We start from the raw sequence: 21475 nt of genomic DNA on the forward strand, positions 1-21475 counted from the left end.
CAAGAAAACACAATATATGCCACATATACAGTGTCAATAAAAAGTATTTATCGCCGTTAGAAGTTTTCTCCTTTTTTGCTTTTAAACATTGAATCCTGGTCAGTTGAATTTGGCTTTTTTGAAAGAGTTTACAAAAAAAACAGTTTCATGTCAAAGTGAAAATTAATTTCTACGAAAAAATGTCAATTAATTGTGCAACAAATGCGACAAAGATGATTGTAGTGTAAAAACACCTGTATGTGGAGGGTCCGGTCACTGGTGAATCTGTCCTCCTGGCTAGAAGTGCACCATGAGGACAAAAAAAAGCGCTGCAGGCAACTCTGTGAAAAGGTTACTGGAAATCGTAAGTCAGGGGATGGATGCAGGAAAAAGTCACTCAATATCCCCTTGAAATACAGTCAAATCCATCATTAAGAAATGGAAGAAATATGCCACATGCATAAATCTGCCTACAGCGGGCCGTCCATCACCACAAATACACCGTTCCCCCTGTGAAGCATGGTGGTGGCAGCATCATGACTTGGAGATACTTCACAGCAGCAAATATGGAGTAAAATAAATGCAGCAAAGCATGGGGAAATCCTGGAGGACAGCAAGACATTACAATGTGGGAGCAGATTTGTTGTTCACTGAGACAGTGACCTGAAACAAGCAACCAAAGTTCCAAAGAAGTGGTTTTATGGTAACAAGGGGAAGGTTTTGGAGTGACTGAGTGAAAGAAAAGACCTCGGTCCAACTGAGAATTTGTTGCTGGACTTGAAAAGAGCTGCTCACTCATGATCTTGACGGAGCTTGAGCGGTTTTGTTACGAAGAATGGGGGTAAGATCACAGGATCCAAATTTGCATGGGTGACAGAGATCTATCCATCCACACAGGCTCAATGCTGTAATTATGACCAAAGGTGCATCTACCAAATACTGACTTTAATGGGTTGAGAACACATGCAGTCACTTATTTTACATTTTATATCTTTACTTCATTGAGACTATTTTGTAGAAATCTGTTTTCAAATTGACATGAAATAATCTGTTTTTGAAATTTCTTGTCAAAAAAGACAAATTATATTGATGACAACTGAATAATGAAAAGCAATCAAAGGGGAAAGCTTCCCAGGAAGGTAAAAACTTTTAATAGGTACTTTCTATGGCACTTTTTATGGGACACCCACTTAAGTGTCAGTGAGAATATATTATTTGAACTAATATTATTTATTCTGTTGAAATATATGTCAAATATGCAAGTTTTATACAATATTTAAAAAATAAACAAGACTAATTACTAAATAAAATTGAGAGACAGCTGCTGATGGACTATATGTCGTGCTAAGAAACTATCGTATATTTTTTTGTCTAGACTCCAAATATATAATTGCTGTGTTCTGCGCACATCCATCTCACTAATAAGATATGAAAAAAAATAACATTGGTATTATAGAGAAACATCTGAGGGCCTTGAAAAGATGCGAGGACTATTTATGGACTTCCTGAACACGTGCATTATTTGAATTGAATGCAATATCAAACATCCAGTTACCATGTTCAGGTGGCGCTACTTGAAAATTAATTACCACTTAAGATCACAGTTACTCTGCCTTTTCAGCCAACAAAAGCTCACCAGATTTTTGATCGGAAAAGGATGAATATAGAAAATGTGATCTCAGTGTGTTGTAGTATTTCAGCCTTTATGTATCTTTGGGAAAACATGTTGATCTGATTTAACCAATCACATACATGCTGGTAGATGAACTAGAGCAGGAACACTGCGTGTCTTACTTTGGTTGAATTCACTTAATAAATGTAATTATCAACTCAATATTTCAGCAATAATAATGTACTAGACAGCAACAGGGATTATTGTATTTTGGTTCTGTGATGAAACGCTTCAGCTGATTTCCTCTGATTACTAACTTTTTAATTCAGCATATTGGGCAGAGCCTGAGAGGGCTCCACATGTTTAAATAGCTCTGTATAAAATAGAGAAAATAGAGTCATGTGTTTCCACTTTGACTGGTGTCAAATCAAATGTGTTAATTTGGAGCATGCAGTCAAAACAGACATACACTCCTCCCATCCTGGGGCATTAAAAATAGGAAGAAAAAAAAGCACAATCATTCCTCGTGTTGATTAGAATTGATTCGCTTTTTGTTAAACGACTTGATAGAGTTGAACTGACTGTGGATGCAGGAGCATTCACATTCATATTGTTTGTCTTTCTTGTATTGTCAAGCAATAGTTTTTACTCATAGGGCAAAAACACTGTGAGCAATTGCCAAGGTGTTCGCATGTGCAGTTTTATTTCTTCACATCATGCTATGTGCTCGATAAGACAACACAAGTGCAGTATTGATTGAGGCCGAATCACAGTGGAGGATGTTTTGCTGGCTTATGTTGCTGTAACTTAGAGCAGAAAAGAAAAATTCAGTTAGCTGAGAGCATCACAGGCTGCCATGCTAGTTAATCTAGCTAGCTGTTGCGAGCCATAATAACCGCTACTTTTCAAAGGGGGTTCAACAGGGGGCCAGAGATGCATTTTAACAAGGCCTGGCTGGTGTGACTGCACTCTGTGCTAAGAGGTAATCAGGGGCCGAGTTGCCTGGCAATTTACCTCGCTGTGGCGGGCAATCAATCGCATAGAGGGGGCAAGGAAATGATTCAGCCACGACAAGCACAGGAGAGAGTTAGGAGGAAATTAGGAGGGGAGTATGTACAGAGAAGCAACGACGGCGCTGTTAAAGTCAATAAATCAGGAATCTGTACCTTGTAAACTGAGGGAAACTCGGTAGATAGAGGAACCAAAGCAGCATGATTTAATGTAATCGCCTGTCGTGATTGAGAGATATAGCAACGTTTCTGGTTTTGAACATAAGTGGTCAACAGGTGGATGCAATAATAGAAACTCAGCATGCAGAGTTCTGAACCAGCTTGAACTTCAGGTTTTTTTAATATGTCGGAGCAATCAAATGTGCTGCAGTGTTCTCTATAATTTACGTAGTCTTTGAGTTTGAAGAATTATGTTCTTGATGTGAAATCAGTGGTGGATGTGGGACGAGGACAGTTGGAATGTAACAGCCATGTTATATGTATTTTTTAGTAGTGTGTTGGTAGTTTCAAGGACTAGGGGTTGTTTTGCATGTACAATGTGGCTTTAAACAGCATGGCTTCACAGTGATTACCTTGGTGGAATGTGGAAGGGATATTTGAAAGTTACTTTGTAGCAAACATGTCCTTCTCAGAGAAAGGTGAAAGATGGCAAGTGGTCATGTTTTTTTTTTTTTTCTGCTCCAGGTCAAAGACATTTTGTTTTTCGCCACAGTTGGCCATAATTTCCAACTCAGACGCAGGAAGTAGCCCCGCTTTGCTCTTCCATTTGTTCACCTTGCAGTGTGGAAACCAAAGAGTGTAAAAAGCAGTCATGATTATTCTGTCGCAGCGCACCTCTTTTCCTTATTGCATGTCGGGTAATCCTGGCTGCTCTGTCCCTTCATCCATCCATCCCTCCCTCCCTCCAACCTCCCCCCACCTTTACCTCACCCTCTCCATCCTCCCCCCTTCCCTCCCTCCTTGGCGCTGGTCTGACAGTCAACGGCGGCTGGTCCACGTGGACCACCTGGTCGTCCTGCAGTGCCGTGTGTGGGCGTGGCTGGCAGAAGAGGAGTCGGAGCTGCACCAACCCCACGCCACTGAATGGAGGCACATCCTGTGAGGGGCAGAACGTCCAGAAAAGTGCCTGTGTGGCCACCTGTCCAGGTAACTCCCAGGCAACCCCGTTTTGTCCTGTGGCGCTTGGCTTCCTGTGGCTTCCTTTTGCACTTTTTTTGGCATCTAGAAGTCATCAGTTCATCTTTATTTTGGCTGCCCTTTTTCTACCAGCACATCCAAGTCTTCTCTTAGATGTCAGGCCTCTGTTGCTTCTTGCAATTAGACCGCTTACACAGCAATGCCAGAGCCTATTAGTCTTCACAGTAAGGCCTCATCCTGAAAGAGATTTATTGTTGTCGCCCTGTGTTCACATATCTCTTGATCTTCTGCACTGTACGCAGACCTTACTTTTATTTCAGAGGCATGTCTGCTTGAAGAGACATGGGCTCCAGTCGTGGTATTGTGTCACATCAGCTAGTACATTTGTTATTGTTTGCTGCTCAAGCTATGTAGTAAATACAGGCAATAAAACACTGAATTATGGCGGCTTGTGTGCCGTGTTAACGTGCGAGAAGTTAAGGGCATTTCATTTGCTTGCCCGTTCTCCCTTGCGAGTGTGTCGGAGAGGCAGTGAGTGTCCTGCCTGATAGTGAGCAACACATATTGATCTCTGGTAGCCTGAGATGGAAGTCAAGCTGCTTCATTTGCAGTCCCACATTAGCCCCCTGACAGAGGGAGAGATGGTGAGGGAGAGAGCAGGGGAGGAAAACGGAGGTGTAAGGTGGAAGCTGGGCTGGAGACGGATGGAATCAGATACAGTGTAAGGAAGACGGGAACAAAGCCCGGAGTGCGAGCGAAAAGAGGGAAAACTGAGAAAGAAGCTGAGAAAGCCTGAGCGTGTACAAGAGGAGGCTGTTTGGCCGCCAGCAGATCAGTGTACAGACGTATAGTTGGTGCGCTGCAGCCGTGCTGACCGCAGGAGAAATCTCCCACGCTCGGTAAATAGCAGGGAGGGAAATACAACACCCCTGGCAGCGGCAGCTTCTCCCTGCCTAAAACAGAGATTGTCTTCCTCAGTGAATCAAGGTGTTGTGTTACACATCTCCCATGTAAAGACATCACTAGATGTCAAGCGTAAGTGTAAGTAACATGGCCCGCTGGAATACAGCAGGAGGAGGAAGACAAAGGAAACACAAATGCGTGATGTGCCGTCACGATCTGGATGGATTTGGAATTATTCGAGTTGGAGCAACGAGTAATGGAATTAGACTGGTGCCCAGGGATGCTTGACATTCCTCCACAGCAAAGCAGGATACTGACCTCCATGAGCTTAAAGAGATTAATGTCAGTCCAAGCTGCTATTGTTAGACTACCCCCCCTCCCTGCTCTATCTTTCACTCGCTCCACAAGGAGAAAGTGTGTAATTTCAACCATTAGGGTGCTGTGACAAAAATTGCATTGTGCCCTGTGAAAACAGTTTACAGAGAGTTTGGGGGAGAAAGAACTCAATTTTTGTGTCTTGATGAGAGATGCTAGAGCAGCGTGACCCCGCTTACACCTCTATCAGTCCTGTTGTTTGGCAACAGAGGGTAGTCTTGGCCTCCTTTTCTTGCTTGTTACCTGTCTGAGAACGGGGACATCGGTGACTGGGACAGCCCCAGCTGTCTGGACCCGGAGAGGGTTCCCCTCAAGGCCAAAGTCCACCATGCCAGAGCCTGTGGATGATGAGCTGTTGTTTCCAATCAAAAGTGGCACCGAGGCTCTTGTGTACTCACAGACACGTCTCTGAAGTCCCCCCAAGATGAACTGACAGTTCTCATCATTTTGTCATTCAGCACGCACACAGTCCACCAGTGAAAACCCCTAAATACATAAGAATCCTCAGTCTGATGCATCAAATACGTGTTTAACCCTCTGAACCCCAGGTACCTTTTGCTTCTGTCACACTTTTACTCACTGGACTCATTTTTCACTGCAATATACCCTAATAAAATCAGCATAGCCATTACTAGAAGTAGACAGAACTACAAAAAACTGTCCCCTGTGCTGGATGGCACAGGTATAATGCCATAAATCACGAGAGCATAAGTTTAGTTTCTAATTTTACAAACTAGAAAACTTTTGAATCAGCATGTACAGCATACAGGTGTTACCAGTACTGACAAAGATGATTCTATGTACCACAGATATTTTACTTATTTTACTTTACTTAATTTTTGTTGCCATACTTCCCATCTCCCTGCAGTTCAGCCCAGTTCAGCTAAAAAGTTCCCTTAGTTTTTGTCACATGACTGCTGATTGTAACTGACTGTCATGTCATCCTACTTATTCTAATGAGCATCTGATTACTGCAAACAGTTAATATTTGACCATTTTTGTACCAAACAAGTAGAATAAAGTGATTTTAATGAAATTTGAATCTTAAATTGTTTTTTTTCAGTAGAACAGTACAACACGGATGAATAATTTAAGGACTGTTGGAAAATTGAAAATTATTTCAGAATTTGTAGCCTCTGCTGATGATAAATGTTGAATATTTTGCCAATTATTATTGTTATTGTCATTATTACTTTTAGATAATACGTCTTTTAAACCTGCCAGCAGGTTTTGGTGTCCACAGAATTCACACAAACATGATTTGCCGGCCTGAATCCATGATTAGACACTGCCATATAAGGGTAGTATTCAACAAGACGAGCCTAGCATTGCTACATACTGGATAACAACTTTAACATGGTGATTTTGGTCCGTTTTACGAGGCAGAGACTTTAGGAGAATGAATTACATGGCTAGCTCTAAAGCTGCAGATGGGCATCCTGTTATTTATTTCGAGACGGCTGACATTTGGATTCAGAAGTAGTGTTCTTAAATTTTTTGAAGTCAGCCTTGAGAGGCCCTTTTCCTCTACCCTGGCTTTGTTTTCGAGCGGCATTATTAAAATTACATGATTTAATGCTGGTCTTGTTTCAAGAGTTCATTAATTATCTAGACTAAGATTTTTGTGTTGATTATTAGCTCTCTCGTGCATTTAACTCTCAGCATTAGGCTTTTGAAATGGGTTACAGAAAAACATACTTAGTTTTGAGCCACTTATACTGTGCAATTTGCACTTGCTGTCTGTTTTGTCTTAAACACATTGACGGCTTCTTGGATTCGCTGTTTGTATCCTTTAGGGATAAAAGATGCTGTCAGCCGAATGAATATTCGTTGGAAACAAATCAATTTAAATTTGGAAGCAACAACATGCAAATGCTATAATTTGTCCCTGCATTGCCCAACTTAGTCGTTATGCAGTTTTTGTTAAAATGCCGATGGCCATTTGTTGTTGCACGCTTAAAAAAGAGCAGGATTCCTGCAAAGTGGTACAGTCACACAGGCATATTTCCTAACATATGCATTGTATAGGCTTTGGACAAACTGACACCAGTAACAAAACTCTCCTCGTGTCTACTCACGATGACTCTTGTATCTAAATGTGAGTTCCCACCTCTCATCGGGAAAAGTGTGAAGCTAGAGAGGCTCATCTGTATTTTTGTCGAAGTCTCCAAAGTGTTTAATGAGAGTTGGCGGAGGCCTGTGTGGCAGATCAGATGGGCTCCATGCTGGGAGAGACACAGGGAGCTGTGGAGGAGGAGGAGGAGGCTGAGGCTAAAGCCCTGAGGCTCAGAGAAGAGCAGATCAACACTTGAGACAGCGAGTAGCCAAACTATGCAAGGGCTTATCTCCATTTCTATTTCCTCTCTCTGGCTTCTCCTTTCTTTTGTCTCCATCCCAGCACAGCCCACTGAAGTATCCCACACGATTCTGCAGTCCATCCCTCACCCTTTCATCGACTCTGCCCCAGCACCGACTCGCGGTCAGAGCCAGCAGTCAAAATGGCAAAATGTCAGATCATCCCAGCGTTTTCCAGCAAAGACAAACACTACCTGAGCCAACAGCAAATAGTTAGTCCCCAGTTTTGGAAGTGACACCTACCCCACACAAATGAACTGAACTGTTGTCTCATATAAGAGAGCACACCAAACAACCTGAAGAGATTTCTAACTTGTGTGAATTATTTAAATATAGTACTGATCATAGTACTGATCCCTCAGGCTTGCCAGAGGAGTCGTGAGAGTTCTACTAGACAGAAAATAAACAGACTCGGGGCTGGTGTATTTGTGCACGCGTGCTCGTAAGTGTGTGTGTTTGCGCGTGTACGTGTACTACACATGCTCGCCAGCACCCATATGTCTCCTGTCTGCACTGCAAAAAATCAGCTTTGAAGTAAATTGGTAATGCCTTTCTAGAAATTGTCATAGGTTGTTCTAGACACTCCATATTGTAGTGACGGAATAAATAAAGGCCATGGCTAATAATGCGACAGAAAAACACATTAGTTCACTGTGTAAAGATGGTGGCCATCTGGTGATAGCTTTGCATCATTTTTAATCATTTGGTGCCATTTGTTTCGGCCCTCCCTCTTAATGTCTCATTCTGTCCCGTTTCGGTTTGTTAAAGCCGTAAAGTCGCTGCTTCTCAACACTCTGGTCTAGTATTTATGTTTTTTTTCTTGTCAGAAATGCGGACTGATGTTTGGGTGATTAATCTCCGCAGGTCTCTGGTTTTTCTGTAGCTTTTTTTTCCCCATCATCCTTTGAGCACTGTGATTAGGGGTGGTTACTGTGCACACATGTGTTTTGACAGGACAGTGGCAGCAGAGGGGCGGCCTGCTGGTCCCAGTGGTACTTGTCTACCTCCTTGTGTTCCCCTCAAGGACAAGGAAACCATAGGTGTTCGATGATCTCGGGCTGTGTCCATCAGCGGCCATTGTGATTTTGAACAGCAAAGCCTCAAACAGGCCCTCCTACCGGCCAGTAAAAAATGGTTGGATTCCTTTTGCTTCTCCCCTTGGCAACATGTCCAAATGGGGGCTTGCCACTGGGTTATTGTATTACTGTCCCTCCTCGGAGACCTGCCTGACCTGAAACCTGTGGTGCTGTATGATTGAAAATCAGCTGTGGTGCCTTTTGCAGTAGCGCTAACAATCTCTTTCTGGGGATTTTATCGGCAGCACCGTGGTTGTGGATTACAATTTTCTTATGAGGGTACTGAAAAAATAAGAAGGATGAGGTTTAGTTCTGATTTCAGCCTTGAATTTTTCTCACTTCGCTGCATTTACTGTCGCCGCTCGACATCTTTTAAACAGTCGAGAGAGAGAGAGAGAGAGATCCTTTCAGGTCTCCCATATGTTTCTTTGCTCCTATGGATAGCCTCTCCTCTGTCTGAAAGATGTGATACATGTTGAGAAACAGGCAATCAAGGACCGTTAATGCATCTTCACCCTTTCTTTGATTTCCCCTCATCCTCTGGTCGCGGTGTTTGCGTCTCATCCTCCATTCTCATGACCATCGCCATGCCTCCACACCAATCTCCTTGTTTGAAAATGTCATTTGCATGGCCATTAGTCTTGCTTTGTGGTGGAAAAGAGAAGTTGAATTTCATCACCTCATCAGGGCAGATGTTGATCTCATCTCTTTATTTCACAGTGGTGTGGGTAAACTGAGGGGCGACATAATATATTCATTAGGATGTAATTCGCTATTCAATCATTCTCGTTCCCAGCCTGGATAATCAGCCCACTGGCCCACGGATGGGTCCACTCAATGCCAAACAAGGACAATTATCTGATTGGTTCTGCTCTCTCTGCCAAATGGATCTGACTGCAAAAAAGGCCCAAGCTGTGTCAGCATCCCGCCACACACACTCACACATGCATGCACACGCAAACACACCATCATTTGAGGACACATGCAGGCAAACATACAGACTTGTGTGGGAGCACTTGGTCCAAAACGCTCATGGTGGCTTTTATCTGTTTTTTTTTTTTTTCCAATTGGGGGTTTTGCTTGAAAACCAAATAAAATCATTACTTGGTACAGTTATGCAATAATAGATAGCCTCACCCTCACTAGCATCCCACTTATGTTTTATTAAGCGAAGCCTCCTGACCCGCAGTGAGTCAGACCGGCTCTCTGGAGGTCATGCTCCCTGCACTCTTTATTGCTAGGATTAATGAGCACTAAGGTTTCCTTGCCCTGAGGTCAGTCAGGGGAAGGGTTGCTGCTGTCACAGACATGTGCATGTACCTCGTATATATGGGGGTGTGTGTGTGTGTGTGCAGATGATTCTCATCTGGTCCCCTTCACCCTTACATTTGGGAGAGAGAAAGCACAAGATAGTGGCGTTTTTGCCCCCATGAGAGCTCATTATTGCTCTTTTTCCCATTAGCCCTATGGTAACCTTCCCCAAGCCTGCCGCTGTGTCACTCTCAATATCACTCTCAGCCACCGCCGCCGCCCCCACCAGCCACAGCACTAAATTACCCCCACCTTTGCAAAATGGCCTCCCTCTGTGCATGTGTGCGTGCTAAAGATATTTTGTACAGCCGGGCATGCACAGAACTATTACCTTCCCATTTCCATTTGTTTCATTTTGCTTGTGCTGATGGTGGGGTGTTTGAAGTCCGGCAGCAGGTGTAATGTACGTTCTTCTCTGTTCAGAGCATTACCACCTGCGCTGTGCCGTGCATTCAGTTACACTGCAGGCAGCTCTACGGTTGCTACAGTAACATCTTGTCAGACAGTGAAATCAAAACCAAGGCAAGTTCCTCTCACTCCCCTCTGTTCATTTATATGAGAATTTTTAAATAGAAGTATTTCTGCACACGTGTAAGTTTGGCAGTAGACTAGAAGACAAATTTCCCAGGGGTTAAATTCATTTCCCTGCGCAGATTTAGTTTGTTGACAGCTGGGTCTACCAGGCCACAGCACCCTCGCACCACTGGGGTTTAACTTAGTTGCATCTGATTTCCATGTTGAAAATAAACAAAGAAAGATGAATAGAGACAATATGGCTCTCCTCAGCAGTTTTACACGCTTTGGTTTCCCCGTGCAGCTGCTGGATTTGAGTGTGTGCAAGTGGATTTGCATGTCTTTATAAGGTTTTCCTTACCAGGTTTCCATTTTAGAGCAAGGGAATTTGCACAAGATGGCAACAGAGTATTCTGCCAGTTGTTGTTGCAAATGCACCACTGCTTTTACACCACTGCTGTATCTGAACTTCACCACATTGAGTTTTAACTGTGCACGCGGTGTGTAAAGAGAGTTATGGCTTGATTTATTAAAACTGCATGTTTTTCCAATCAATAGTTTTTTCTTTCCCTGTGAACTAAAATGTAAGTATTCGAAGTGGACCAGTGTGAAGTTTTTTTCCGCTGAGCTTTTGATCACCCATGTTTTTTTATATATATATTTTGTGTGTTTTTAGTGGACGGAGGCTGGAGCGAGTGGAGCAAATGGTCGGCGTGTGGAGCGGACTGTTCGATGTGGAGGACCAGGGAGTGCACCCAGCCTTCGCCCGGCACTGGGGGCAAAGAGTGCCAGGGCCTCGACCTGCAGTCTCTCAACTGTACCAGCGAGCAATGCCCACAGAGTGAGTGCACCACCACCCACATACTGCATACTCTTCAGTTCAGTGGAACAGTAAAGAAAAGACTGATTATTTTTCTAGCCACGTTTTCAGAAGAGCATTGGTGAGCAGTTGTTTTTTATGTATTTGCTTCTAATAATTGAGTTGAGGAGTGGCAAATGGACATTTTAAAATGTTATTGATTTAAAAACAACATTTGAGAGCAAAAAAAAGAACCCTGACACTCAAGGCCAATGTGTAAAAGATAGTCAAAAATCTAAATTCCAAACAGTTCAGTCTTCATCAATTCTTTATCAGACACAACAAGTAGAACTCATCAGTTAGTCACAAAGCTGAGGCTGGTAGAAAAGCTTTTCCCCTTCTTATTTTAACTTTTTTCTTCTACCAGATCAAAATAAACATTTTGTGCCTCCTTATTGCATCAAGCTTCTTTTGATAGAATTCAACTTACAGGGGTTAATAAATGAAACATGTCCGTCTCATCAGACAATTGTACCGACATGAGATTCATCTGCAGCCCACTGCAGGCTCTTCCCCACCTGCGTGACCTTTTCAGCCGATCATTTCTAATTAACACTGGTACGACACTCGCGGCTAAGATAATACAGCGTCTTACCACGTGGGTCGGTGCTGTGTTGCTCTATGACCTATTAATAGAGCTGAGAATTAAAGCATCTCTCTTCTGATTAAAACACAACCTGCTGGATGAAGTGCCACAGGTCAAATTGGTTGTGGAAAGATACACGGGAGGGGTAAAGGTGTATACTATGGTTATTCTTAGTGCATGCATATGTTCTGCAATGATATAGCTTTATGCAGTTGCGAAGAAAAGTTTGCATACACTTGTGAAGGCCGTGTATATTATAGCAGTTTAGAGTTCCCAAGGACTCTTATAACTCTTAGTTTTCTAAAATGGAGTCATTGAAACATGCATTTTAGTCATGAAAAACAAACTTCCTTTTTTGTTCTAATATTTATTGGAGGGCTTCTGAAAATATTGACAAATTCAGCTGGGTCAAAAATATACATACAGCAATTCTAATATTACCTTAAACATCGATTGCCCTTTTTCACCTGAATTAAGATAGTTTTGGTAGCTGACAGAAAAAATAAATTCCTTCTTCAGCACAGTGCACAGGTTTGTTGTGTTGTTTAAGTTAGGACTTTAGGGAGAATCTAAAACCCTGATTCTAGCTTGTTTTAGCCATTTCTTCACCACTTTTACTGTGTATTGGGGTCATTGTCTCATTTGAGCACCAAACTGAATCCAAGAAAAATGTGTGGGTAATCGTCCCACCTGCCACCACCGTGCCTGACAGTAGGTTTGATGTTTTTGGAGTAAAAGGCCTCACTGTTTCTCCTCCAAATGCATTTTTGGCTATTGTGACCAAATAAATTTTTGTTTTCTCTGACATCATCCTCCAGAAGTCCTTTTCTTTGTCCATGTGATCAGCAGCAAACTTCAGTCAGAAGGTCTGCCTTGCATGTCAGCCCATGTCAATGTAAAACTCGGTTGACTCTGGTGACTGACACATATGTACATTAGCTGAATAGCCAGTCTATATTGCTTTTTTAGTTAAGTCAGAAAGCACTGTGCTGTCTCTCCCCCGTGTGTCATTAGTAGGTCATGTGCATACTGTCAAGATTAGAAACTGCAAAGGCTAATACAGCCCGAGCCCTCAGATGAGTGGAAAGCAGCACCACAGGGTCCACTGCAGACCAGATGGACATGAAGGGAGAGCTCTGTCGCTCCCTACTGATATCAAAGGCAGAAAAGATATTGCAGCTTCCCATCCAAAGACAATAGTGTCAGGGTGCTGTCTCATAGAGAAATTGTTATAAATAGTGTGCTCTTTGGCTGATCTGCTTGGTAAACACTGAGTTTTAATGGGGATTCTGCTGACATGGGCCAGTGGATTAATAAACTGAATTATGTATCTTGCGCTGACTGATGTGATCAAATGGACCGATGGAGAGGGGTGGGGGTGGACAGAGCTGTAGAATATCTTGTGAGATCTACTGTATGTGAGTGTTGCTTTGTGTATATGTCTTAGCGCTATGTGAATATGTGCATGCATGTGCATGTGTTAACCGATAGCTGAGTTTGGCCGGTGCAGTGAACCAGGCAGCTCAGTGGGCCCATCATCAAAGGTCAGCAGCTCCTCCCCAGAGAGGCAAGAAATATACACAAAGATGCCAGTCATTGTTCCTCACACACACACAAACACACACCCACAGAGTCACTCGGTATTTACACTGACAGTGCAGTGCGAAGCGCTGGCCTCTGAAGAATGCCTGTCCCAATCTGTTCCCAGCAGATGCGTTTCCATAGACAATTGCTGTGTGAAGTATTATAATAAGCAAAATAGCAAGATGGTTTTGGCTTGTCAGCAACTCCCATACTTCAACCATGTCTGCAGGCTATTAGCTGAGATGGAAAACTTCCCCCTGAAACAAAAGGCAGCCTTCTCCTCCAGTGTAATCGAACAAAACAACTGCAGGGTGAGCCACTGTCACTCTACAACAAAAGCTGTCCTCTGTCTGAGGACCTCGCCAACATCTCTAATCTCCCTCATTATGCTAGAAGAATGACACACGTTAGATGAGGTTATTGTTTTGGGTATTACGTATACGGGGATCAATGTGCAGCACCAGGCTTTCTGCCGCAGCTCAAAAATAATCAGATCTGACCCTAGCAGGATCGTTTTCATAAAGCAAATAAGTGAAGGCGAAGATGTAGCTATGCAAAATATGTACAGGGAAATAATAAACACACTGGCGGTATGCCAGAAGCAAAATGGTAGACAGGTGTTAGAGGGCAGAGAAGGGATAGTGGGGAAAATAATAGTGCTTGTATCCTGATGCACAGACATTACCACAACATAAAAACAATTATTTGGCTTAATCTGTATAATGAAGGTAATGAACTTAATTTGCAGCAGCACCCATTTTGGCGCGTCACAAATGACTGTGCAAAGCGCATCACACTATTAATTTATGTTTATTCTGTTTTTGAATTCGGGGGAGTCATTTGGTGGGGACGTGGCTGATGTTGTCGTCATGGGTTTGTTTGTCAGAGCAGGGTCACAGAGCTGCGTGAAAAATGGCTGAACATTTATTTTGGGCCATATTTCACCCGGACCCACTGAGGGATGGGACGACTGTATTGTGGAGATAGTAATGGTCACGTTCACTTTGAGAGTTTTAGTAGCCATATTTCCCTGACCTTAAGAACTCCAGTGTTATTCATCTTCGGGCGACTGACTGGGATTGGCCATGGGATGAAATATATTCTTAGGTCTCCTGATAAATGCCCGGGGAAGAGGCGAGGGAGGCTCCAAAGCTCTTATTTATCAATTCAGGAAGAGAGAAAAGAGCAGGTAGAGAAAGTTGAGGACTATCAGGTGCGGACATTGTGCTGACTGTCAACACGGCGAGTCCAAACTTCAACAGGGGCCAGATACATTGCCTCGGAGGAGATGAATTATACCAGCCCATCTCGAGTCAGAAACTGATCCCTAACCAGCCAGCCCTGAAGCGAGTCTGAGGAGCTGCACTGAAAGCCCAGAGAGAGGGGAGCAAACAGAGATTGGCCTGGGGTCAACTCTGGGGGAAAAAAAGCTCATCACATCCACAGATTTTCCGCAGGCGGGTGTCAATCATGATGAGAGGTCACACACAAAGAGAATCAAAAGTTCTTTGCCAGCAATTAAGTGAAGTGGAAATGACTGATGGAGTGACGGACGGCAGAGAGGAAGAGAGGTAAATTGGTATGGAGTGTGCGCGGGAAGAGAGCTGCAGAGAGGGCACACTTAGAGAGGGACTAAAGTAAAGCCCATCCAATTATAAAACCTGATTAGCTATGTCAATTAAAGTGTGATGGATGTCCTTTCAATTATTGGCTGGCATCATGAAAATCAATGAGCGGGTGCCAGGAGGAGCTGAGAGCAGTCGCTGGTCCGGGTTGTAGTAGAGCATCGGGATCGCTGCGCTGTGACACCTGGTGGGTCAGATAAAACTTCACTCAGCGATGCTCAGATAAGCCGCCAGAGATTACAGGTAGAATGGAGGAAAAGAGGGATGGAGGGACAGGAAGAAGAAAGAAAGAGAGAGAGGGGGAGTAGTCTGATTGACTGACTTTATTGTCTGGGAGCTAGAATACTGTGTGCAGGGAGGGAAAGCAGGAGTACAGATAATGGGTCGACGCATCTGAGGTTAGCCAGGTGTCTTTGGTGTGCCCTTAGAAAGTAAACACCAACTGGCCAATCTGAGGCTATGTTTGCCCAATCAGTAGAAACCAGTTGGCTCGTCTCCTTTGCTGACGGGTGTTGTTTTGTCTTTAGTCAGACTGCACATCCCTCAGAAGACTGCAGCACTAGAAGTCCAAATATCACAGCGTCATCTGGCCTTTGACTCACCAAGACAATTGGATTTGGGAACTTTAATGAGAGGTTCAGCCTGAGTTTCTCCCCTTTCCTTTTTTTTTTTTTTTGAGCTCATTGTGGAAGGTGGAAGGTTTAGCCAGGCAGCTTGCAGCTAAGCACCTCTATGCTTCCCCGAGGAGACAGAAAGAGGTAAATGGACAGGATGAGAGGTGGAAGAGGGCCGTCCCATAAGAATCCTAATGCCGTAAGTGTGTTTTGCGCATACGTGATGTGTAATGTCAGGAACAAAACACACAATCTTGTGTTTATCTTCAGCCAGTCATTCACAATTGATTACATGTCAAGAGATCTCTGGCATTACCAAGAGCCGCCATGGAGGTTAGCTGCATATAATCCTGCTACTTAAAGTATCAGATAGTACTGAGATAATCACCCATGAAATAGATTCTGGCATTTCTCTTAAAGACTTGGGTTTGTCAGGCGGCTTTGCCCAGAGAAATAGATTTTTCAAGGCAAAAGGAGAAGGCAAGGACAAACACATGAAAAGAGATGAATAGATATGAGAGACAGACAGACAGACAAAGAAAGAATGGGCTTTTTTCTTCTGTCAGATGTGACTGTTGTTAGCTAATTCACTTGTGCCATTGTCATGTCATAGATTTACTAACCAATTAAAAGTTATCAAATCTGTGTATCCAAGGTCGAGTGCAGTTCCTGCCAAGCAGTAGAGTTTTGGTGCAACTCAAATAATTGAAATATTGCTAAAAAGTTTGGCAATTTCTATCAGTTATTTAGGAAAGTGAAAATTCTCTTTATTCTAGACTCATTACATGTGAAGCGAAATATTTTTTTGGTTTAATTTTGATGATTATGACTTAATACATTAAAATCAGAAAGCCAGTACCTCACATAATAAAACACTTTATTTTGAGTTTGAATGTAATAGTATCCACTGTATAAATACAGTGTATCTTTTGGTCTTTTACCACATTCATGATGAAGGTTGCTGAATTGAAAGTTGTCCAGAAGATGATTATCAGCACTCACCACAAGAAGCCACTGAGGGTCATTGCTGAAAAGGCTGGCTGTTGGAAGAGTGCTGTACTGAAGCATGTTAATGGAAAGTTGACTGGTGCGTGTGTGGTACTGTGGTAGTAAAAGGTGCACAAGCAACAGGGAGGGCTGCAGCCTTGACAGAATTGTAAAGAAAAGTCGATTTAAGAACTTAGGAGAGCTTCATCAAGAGCCACCAAGACCAGACGTCTTCAGGAAAGGAGCTACAACTATTCCATTCTTAATATGAAGACACTCCTGAGTGGTCCAAAGTCGTCTCCTCAGATAAAAATAAATTTTGCATTTTTTTATTTACTTATTTATGTATTTATTTTGGAAATCAAGGTCCCAGAGTCTGGAGGAAGTCTGTTGAAGTCCGGTGTGATGTTTCCCCAGTCTGTGATGATTTTTGGTGTCATCTGCTGGTGTTGGTCCACTGTGTTTTTTTCAATTCCAAAGTCAACAGAGTGTCGACCAGGAGATTTTAGAGCATGTCATGCTTCCATCTGCTGTCAAGCTTTACAGAGATGCAGATTTCCTTTTCCAGTAGGACTTAACATCTGCCCACAGTGCCAAAAATTACCACCAAATGGCTTGCTGGCCACAATATTACTGTGCTTGATTGGTTACCAGACTCCATATGGTTTGCTGTCAAGAAGAAGATGAGAAACGCCAAAAATACAGACGAGATGTGGATAGCTTTTAAAGGAACTTGGGCTTCAATTACACCTCAGCAGTGGCACCGGCTGGTCGCCTCCAATGGACTAATTTCTAGTAAAGGAGCTCCAACCAAGTACTGAGTGCATAAATGTACATACTTTGCAGAAGTTGGACATTTCTATATTGAAAATCCATTTTTATTCTAGTAATGTAACACACTGAATGTCATATTTTCATGAGCTATAAACCACAACCATCAAAACAAACTAACAAACAAGGCATGAAATCATTCAGTTGATGTATATCAAATATGAGAGTTTGACCTTTTTGTATTCAATTCTGAAAACAAAATGCTATTTTATATTTTTTAGCTGCACCTGTATATGAGGGTGGAAAAACGCGACAATCCTGGAGATACTCATCGAAATTTGACATCGCATCATCAGGTTGATTTTGACACAAACCTTTTGGACGTGTCATTGCTGCTCACGCATGCTGTCAGTCACAGGAACATGCTGTCATCCCCTTAGTTTTCTTGGCTTTAATTCTAATTTTGTTTCTTGTACGTTTGCTCTCGTCTTCCTACTTCTGTCCTCCTCCTTTTGTTGTCAACTCACCACACGCCTGCCTGCAGTACTTTAACCTTTGCTGTTGTTCTCCATCCCTCAAAGCTGCGCTGTTCAATGCGTCCCCCTCCTCGGCTGTGTTCAGTTGACAGCGCTACGCCCCCGTGGCTCCCCGGCACAATGGCCCCTCCACAAAGGCCCCTGGAGTATCCTCCACCTCCGCCACAAAATTCCTCCAGCCCAGGGAGACAGCCGTGGCAAATCCCATTCTCCTGCAAAACACACACGACGCATACACACCAACGCTCGCACACGTTGATGTTTGTCGGGGCTTAGCTGTCATCTTTATACTGTACTTTTGGGAGGAAGATGCTCCTGTGCTTTGGCGAGAGAGGCATTCAATAAGAGGTGGTAGAATTTCATAAGCAAATCCTTCATTTTTCCTCTGTGTCTCTTGGGGGTGTTGTGTGCTTAGAGAAAAAGAGACAAAGACGGGGGGGAGAGAAGGAACATGCTGGCCTGAAATATATTTATCTGGTGCAGAAACCCAGTGAGGTAACACTCAAGACCTACGATGTAGCTACTGATTCGGTCTCCTTTTTGATAGCCTGCAAGTTGACATTGAAGCTTCAGAAATGCTTCACATCAAAATAAGATAAAGTAAAACTTCATTAGTCCAGCTGGAAATTCTTTTGCCAGATATTGCTCAGAAAACAAAATCACATACCATGAAAAATGCAGTGTCTTGTAGAAAACAATAAGATTTAAGTACAATACATTACTGGAAATACAATAAGTAAGCTAAAAAAGACTAGAAGTGGTTGACTAATATAGTACATATAAAAAGTATTTATCCCCTTAGAAGGTTTCCTCCTTTACTGCTTTTCAACATGGACTCGTGGTCAAAATAATCTTTTTTTTTAGAAGACGACTTTGCTCAATAAAGATTGTTTCATTTCAAAGTGAACCAGATTTCTACAGAGTAATGTAATGCAAAAAATGATTGTATAGTATTTTATATAAGAACTTAGGGACAAACTGAAGCCGCATTAGATGGCAATAAAGGAGTATTTGACTGATTTCATGCTATTATATGAGTCTCATTTACCTGTGTAAGACATAAACTGCTCTTGTAACACTGGACATGTATGAGTGTTTCTAATTACTCGTATGCAGGTGTCTTAATGATGTACAAGCAATGTCATTGTTTCACCACCTGTTCTGACACGCTGAAGACAAGAAAACGCTACAGAGGCATGAGTTGTATATGCATAAGCTAATTAAAAACCACGCCATTATAAGACCTCGTGTCCGCAAGAAGAGGACCTTGTTTAATGGGCAACAAATATCGTAAAATGACCCCGTAGTTGCAAGATGATTAGCGTACCAAGTATATGCGCTCAGGGAGGACGGGAAATACAAAAAGGTAGTTCTTCAGAGGATCAAAAAGACAGGCAAGAGTGAAATGACTAATTTATTATTGCAATTATTTCTGTCAAAATGTATAAAGGCATTTGTTTGCTCAGAGCATTTAGCTCCAGACACACTGCTCTGTGACTGACTGGGTCAACTTCAAGTTTCAAGAGTTTTTATTTGTCACATGCTCACACTGTATGTGCAGTGAAATGCAATGTGACTGTTCTCAAGGCTGTGTAATTATATTAAGACATTATAAAAGGACAATTCTTTAATAAAACATAGAAAGTAGGTTTTAAAGAGTCCCCTTGTACAGATGCATCCTCTTTAATTACATTATATACAGCATAATCCTGTCCTTACACAGTGCAGCTTTATTTTTGTAATGACTTTTTGTGCTCTGGTAAAAAAAAAATTTTTTAACGATATCAATAAAGATCTAGTCTGTTCTGTTCTAAAACTCAGAAAAGACACTCTTCTATTTGCGAGTATCTGTTCAACATCAGAAATTTTCATTGGGTCCTTTAGCAAAGCTCTTGCACAGAATGTAATTAAAGATGCAGCAGTAACCTGGATTTAGCCCAGATTAATGGTTTCCCTTCCGTTTTCTGTGTCCTCCCTCTGCAGCGGTGAGCGGGGCCGAGGACGTGGCGCTCTACGTGGGCATGGTGGCGGTGGCCCTGTGTCTGACTCTGCTGCTCATCGTGGTGGTCCTGGTCTACCGGCGAAAGAAGGAGGGCCTGGACGCTGACGTGGCCGACTCCTCCATCCTCACCACTGGCTTCCAGCCCATGGGCATCAAGCCCAGCAAGCCAGGTGTGTGGGCACCGCGGCCACGCAGGCCTCCCCCCCACAGCAGTAGGACACTGTTCTTTGTTCTACCCTCGTCCGTGCATCCGTCGGTCCGTCCATCCTCCCACCGTGACCGTGCATCCACATGTACCTCCAGTCCTGTTTGTTTGTGGTCGTGGAGGTGGTATGAATGTGTTTACAGTAGTTTGCGGTCGAAGCGAGATTTATTATGTTGTGTGTCTGCGTGTGTTTGTGTAGCGCGCAAGCTGTTTATTTGCCTGCCTGACACATTATGTTTCGCCACCACCTCATTGTCAGGAAATGTACCCACTCTGTTTACTGCCTGTGTGGAGCCTCTGAGGTTTAACAGCGAGTAATAGAAATACAACTGTCTGAGTTGGATGGAGATGGGGAACTGTGTTGCAGTGCCTGTGATTCACCGTGACAAAAAAAAAGACTTTATACATTCTGGATGCTAAGCTGTATCTGAGTTCTGTTTGGAATTGATTGTGTGGTTGCTAAAGAGACAGACAGAGAGAGAGAGAGAAAGAAAGTGGGGGACAGGAATTGACTGGCTCTGGGTGGAATTTGTGTTTGTGTATTGTCAGGAGTGTGTGTGTGAGTGCTCTGTTCTCTGCACCATGTGTCTTTTTTCTGTGTTTTCAGTTTTCTTGTGTGTGTTGCAACAGCTTTAGAGAGTGTGAGGTCTGTCTCTATGATGCAGGAAGCCTCCCACCCACCCGCCTGCCCGCCACTCATGGAGATTCACACATTTTCTTTTGTCTGTTTTTTGTATTATTATTGTTCAAACAGAGAACTCCCATTTGCTCACCATCCAGCCTGATCTAACCACCACCACCACCAGCTACCAGGGCACCTTGCGGTCTCGCCACGACGCCACCGGGAAGTTTTCGATGACCAACGGGCCTCTGCTGGACCCGCTTCCCAACGGCTCGCACAGTCTGCACAACGGCAAGCTCAATTCAGACCCCGCTGAGTTTGTGAGCAGGCTGTCCACTCAGACCTATTTTAAAACTCTGCCCCGCGATGTCGCCAACACCTCCTATGGGACCTTTAACTTCCTTGGCGGGAGGCTGACGATCCCCAGCACAGGTTCGGTCCTCATTTTAGGTTTCTCTCTTTTACACTTGTTGTTCAGTTCAATGGATTTGGGCAAAGAACAAAAAGATGCATTGTTGCCATTTACTCTCATCACATTATCACTGACTTTTTATAGACAGATTAAGAGGAAAAAAAGATTTATGAACTGATATTCATCTGACCCTTTTTGTAATCTCCATGCACATATGTGGGGAAATGACCCTCCTGCACCTCATACAGTGCTGTGAAAAAATATTTGTCCCATTTCTGATGCCTTGTTCATGTCATGTTCTGGATCATCAAACCAATATTTATATTTATTAAATATTAGACAGAGATACCCCACAAAACAAAAACAGCAATTGCCCCCATGAACCTCATAACTGGTTGGTC

At 43.1% G+C, this 21475-nt stretch overlaps 1 protein-coding gene across 4 annotated transcripts in view; it reads left to right on the forward strand.

Moving 5' to 3' along the window:
- The window catches only part of unc5a (unc-5 netrin receptor A), a 144737-nt gene that overhangs the window by 98213 nt on the left and 25049 nt on the right, over positions 1–21475 (forward strand). The window contains exons 6-9 of one of the 4 annotated variants that reach the window (XM_022195958.2): positions 3580–3747; positions 10948–11112; positions 19817–20047; positions 20795–21094. In XM_022195958.2, the coding sequence (XP_022051650.1) occupies positions 3580–3747; positions 10948–11112; positions 19817–20047; positions 20795–21094 (864 nt within the window). The remainder of the gene's footprint in view (positions 1–3579; positions 3748–10947; positions 11113–19816; positions 20048–20794; positions 21095–21475) is intronic. The other 3 variants (XM_022195964.2, XM_022195973.2, XM_022195981.2) reach the window with 3 other exon arrangements.

Source organism: Acanthochromis polyacanthus, chromosome 10, assembly GCF_021347895.1.
Source record: "Acanthochromis polyacanthus isolate Apoly-LR-REF ecotype Palm Island chromosome 10, KAUST_Apoly_ChrSc, whole genome shotgun sequence".
Taxonomy (NCBI): Eukaryota; Metazoa; Chordata; class Actinopteri; family Pomacentridae; genus Acanthochromis; species Acanthochromis polyacanthus.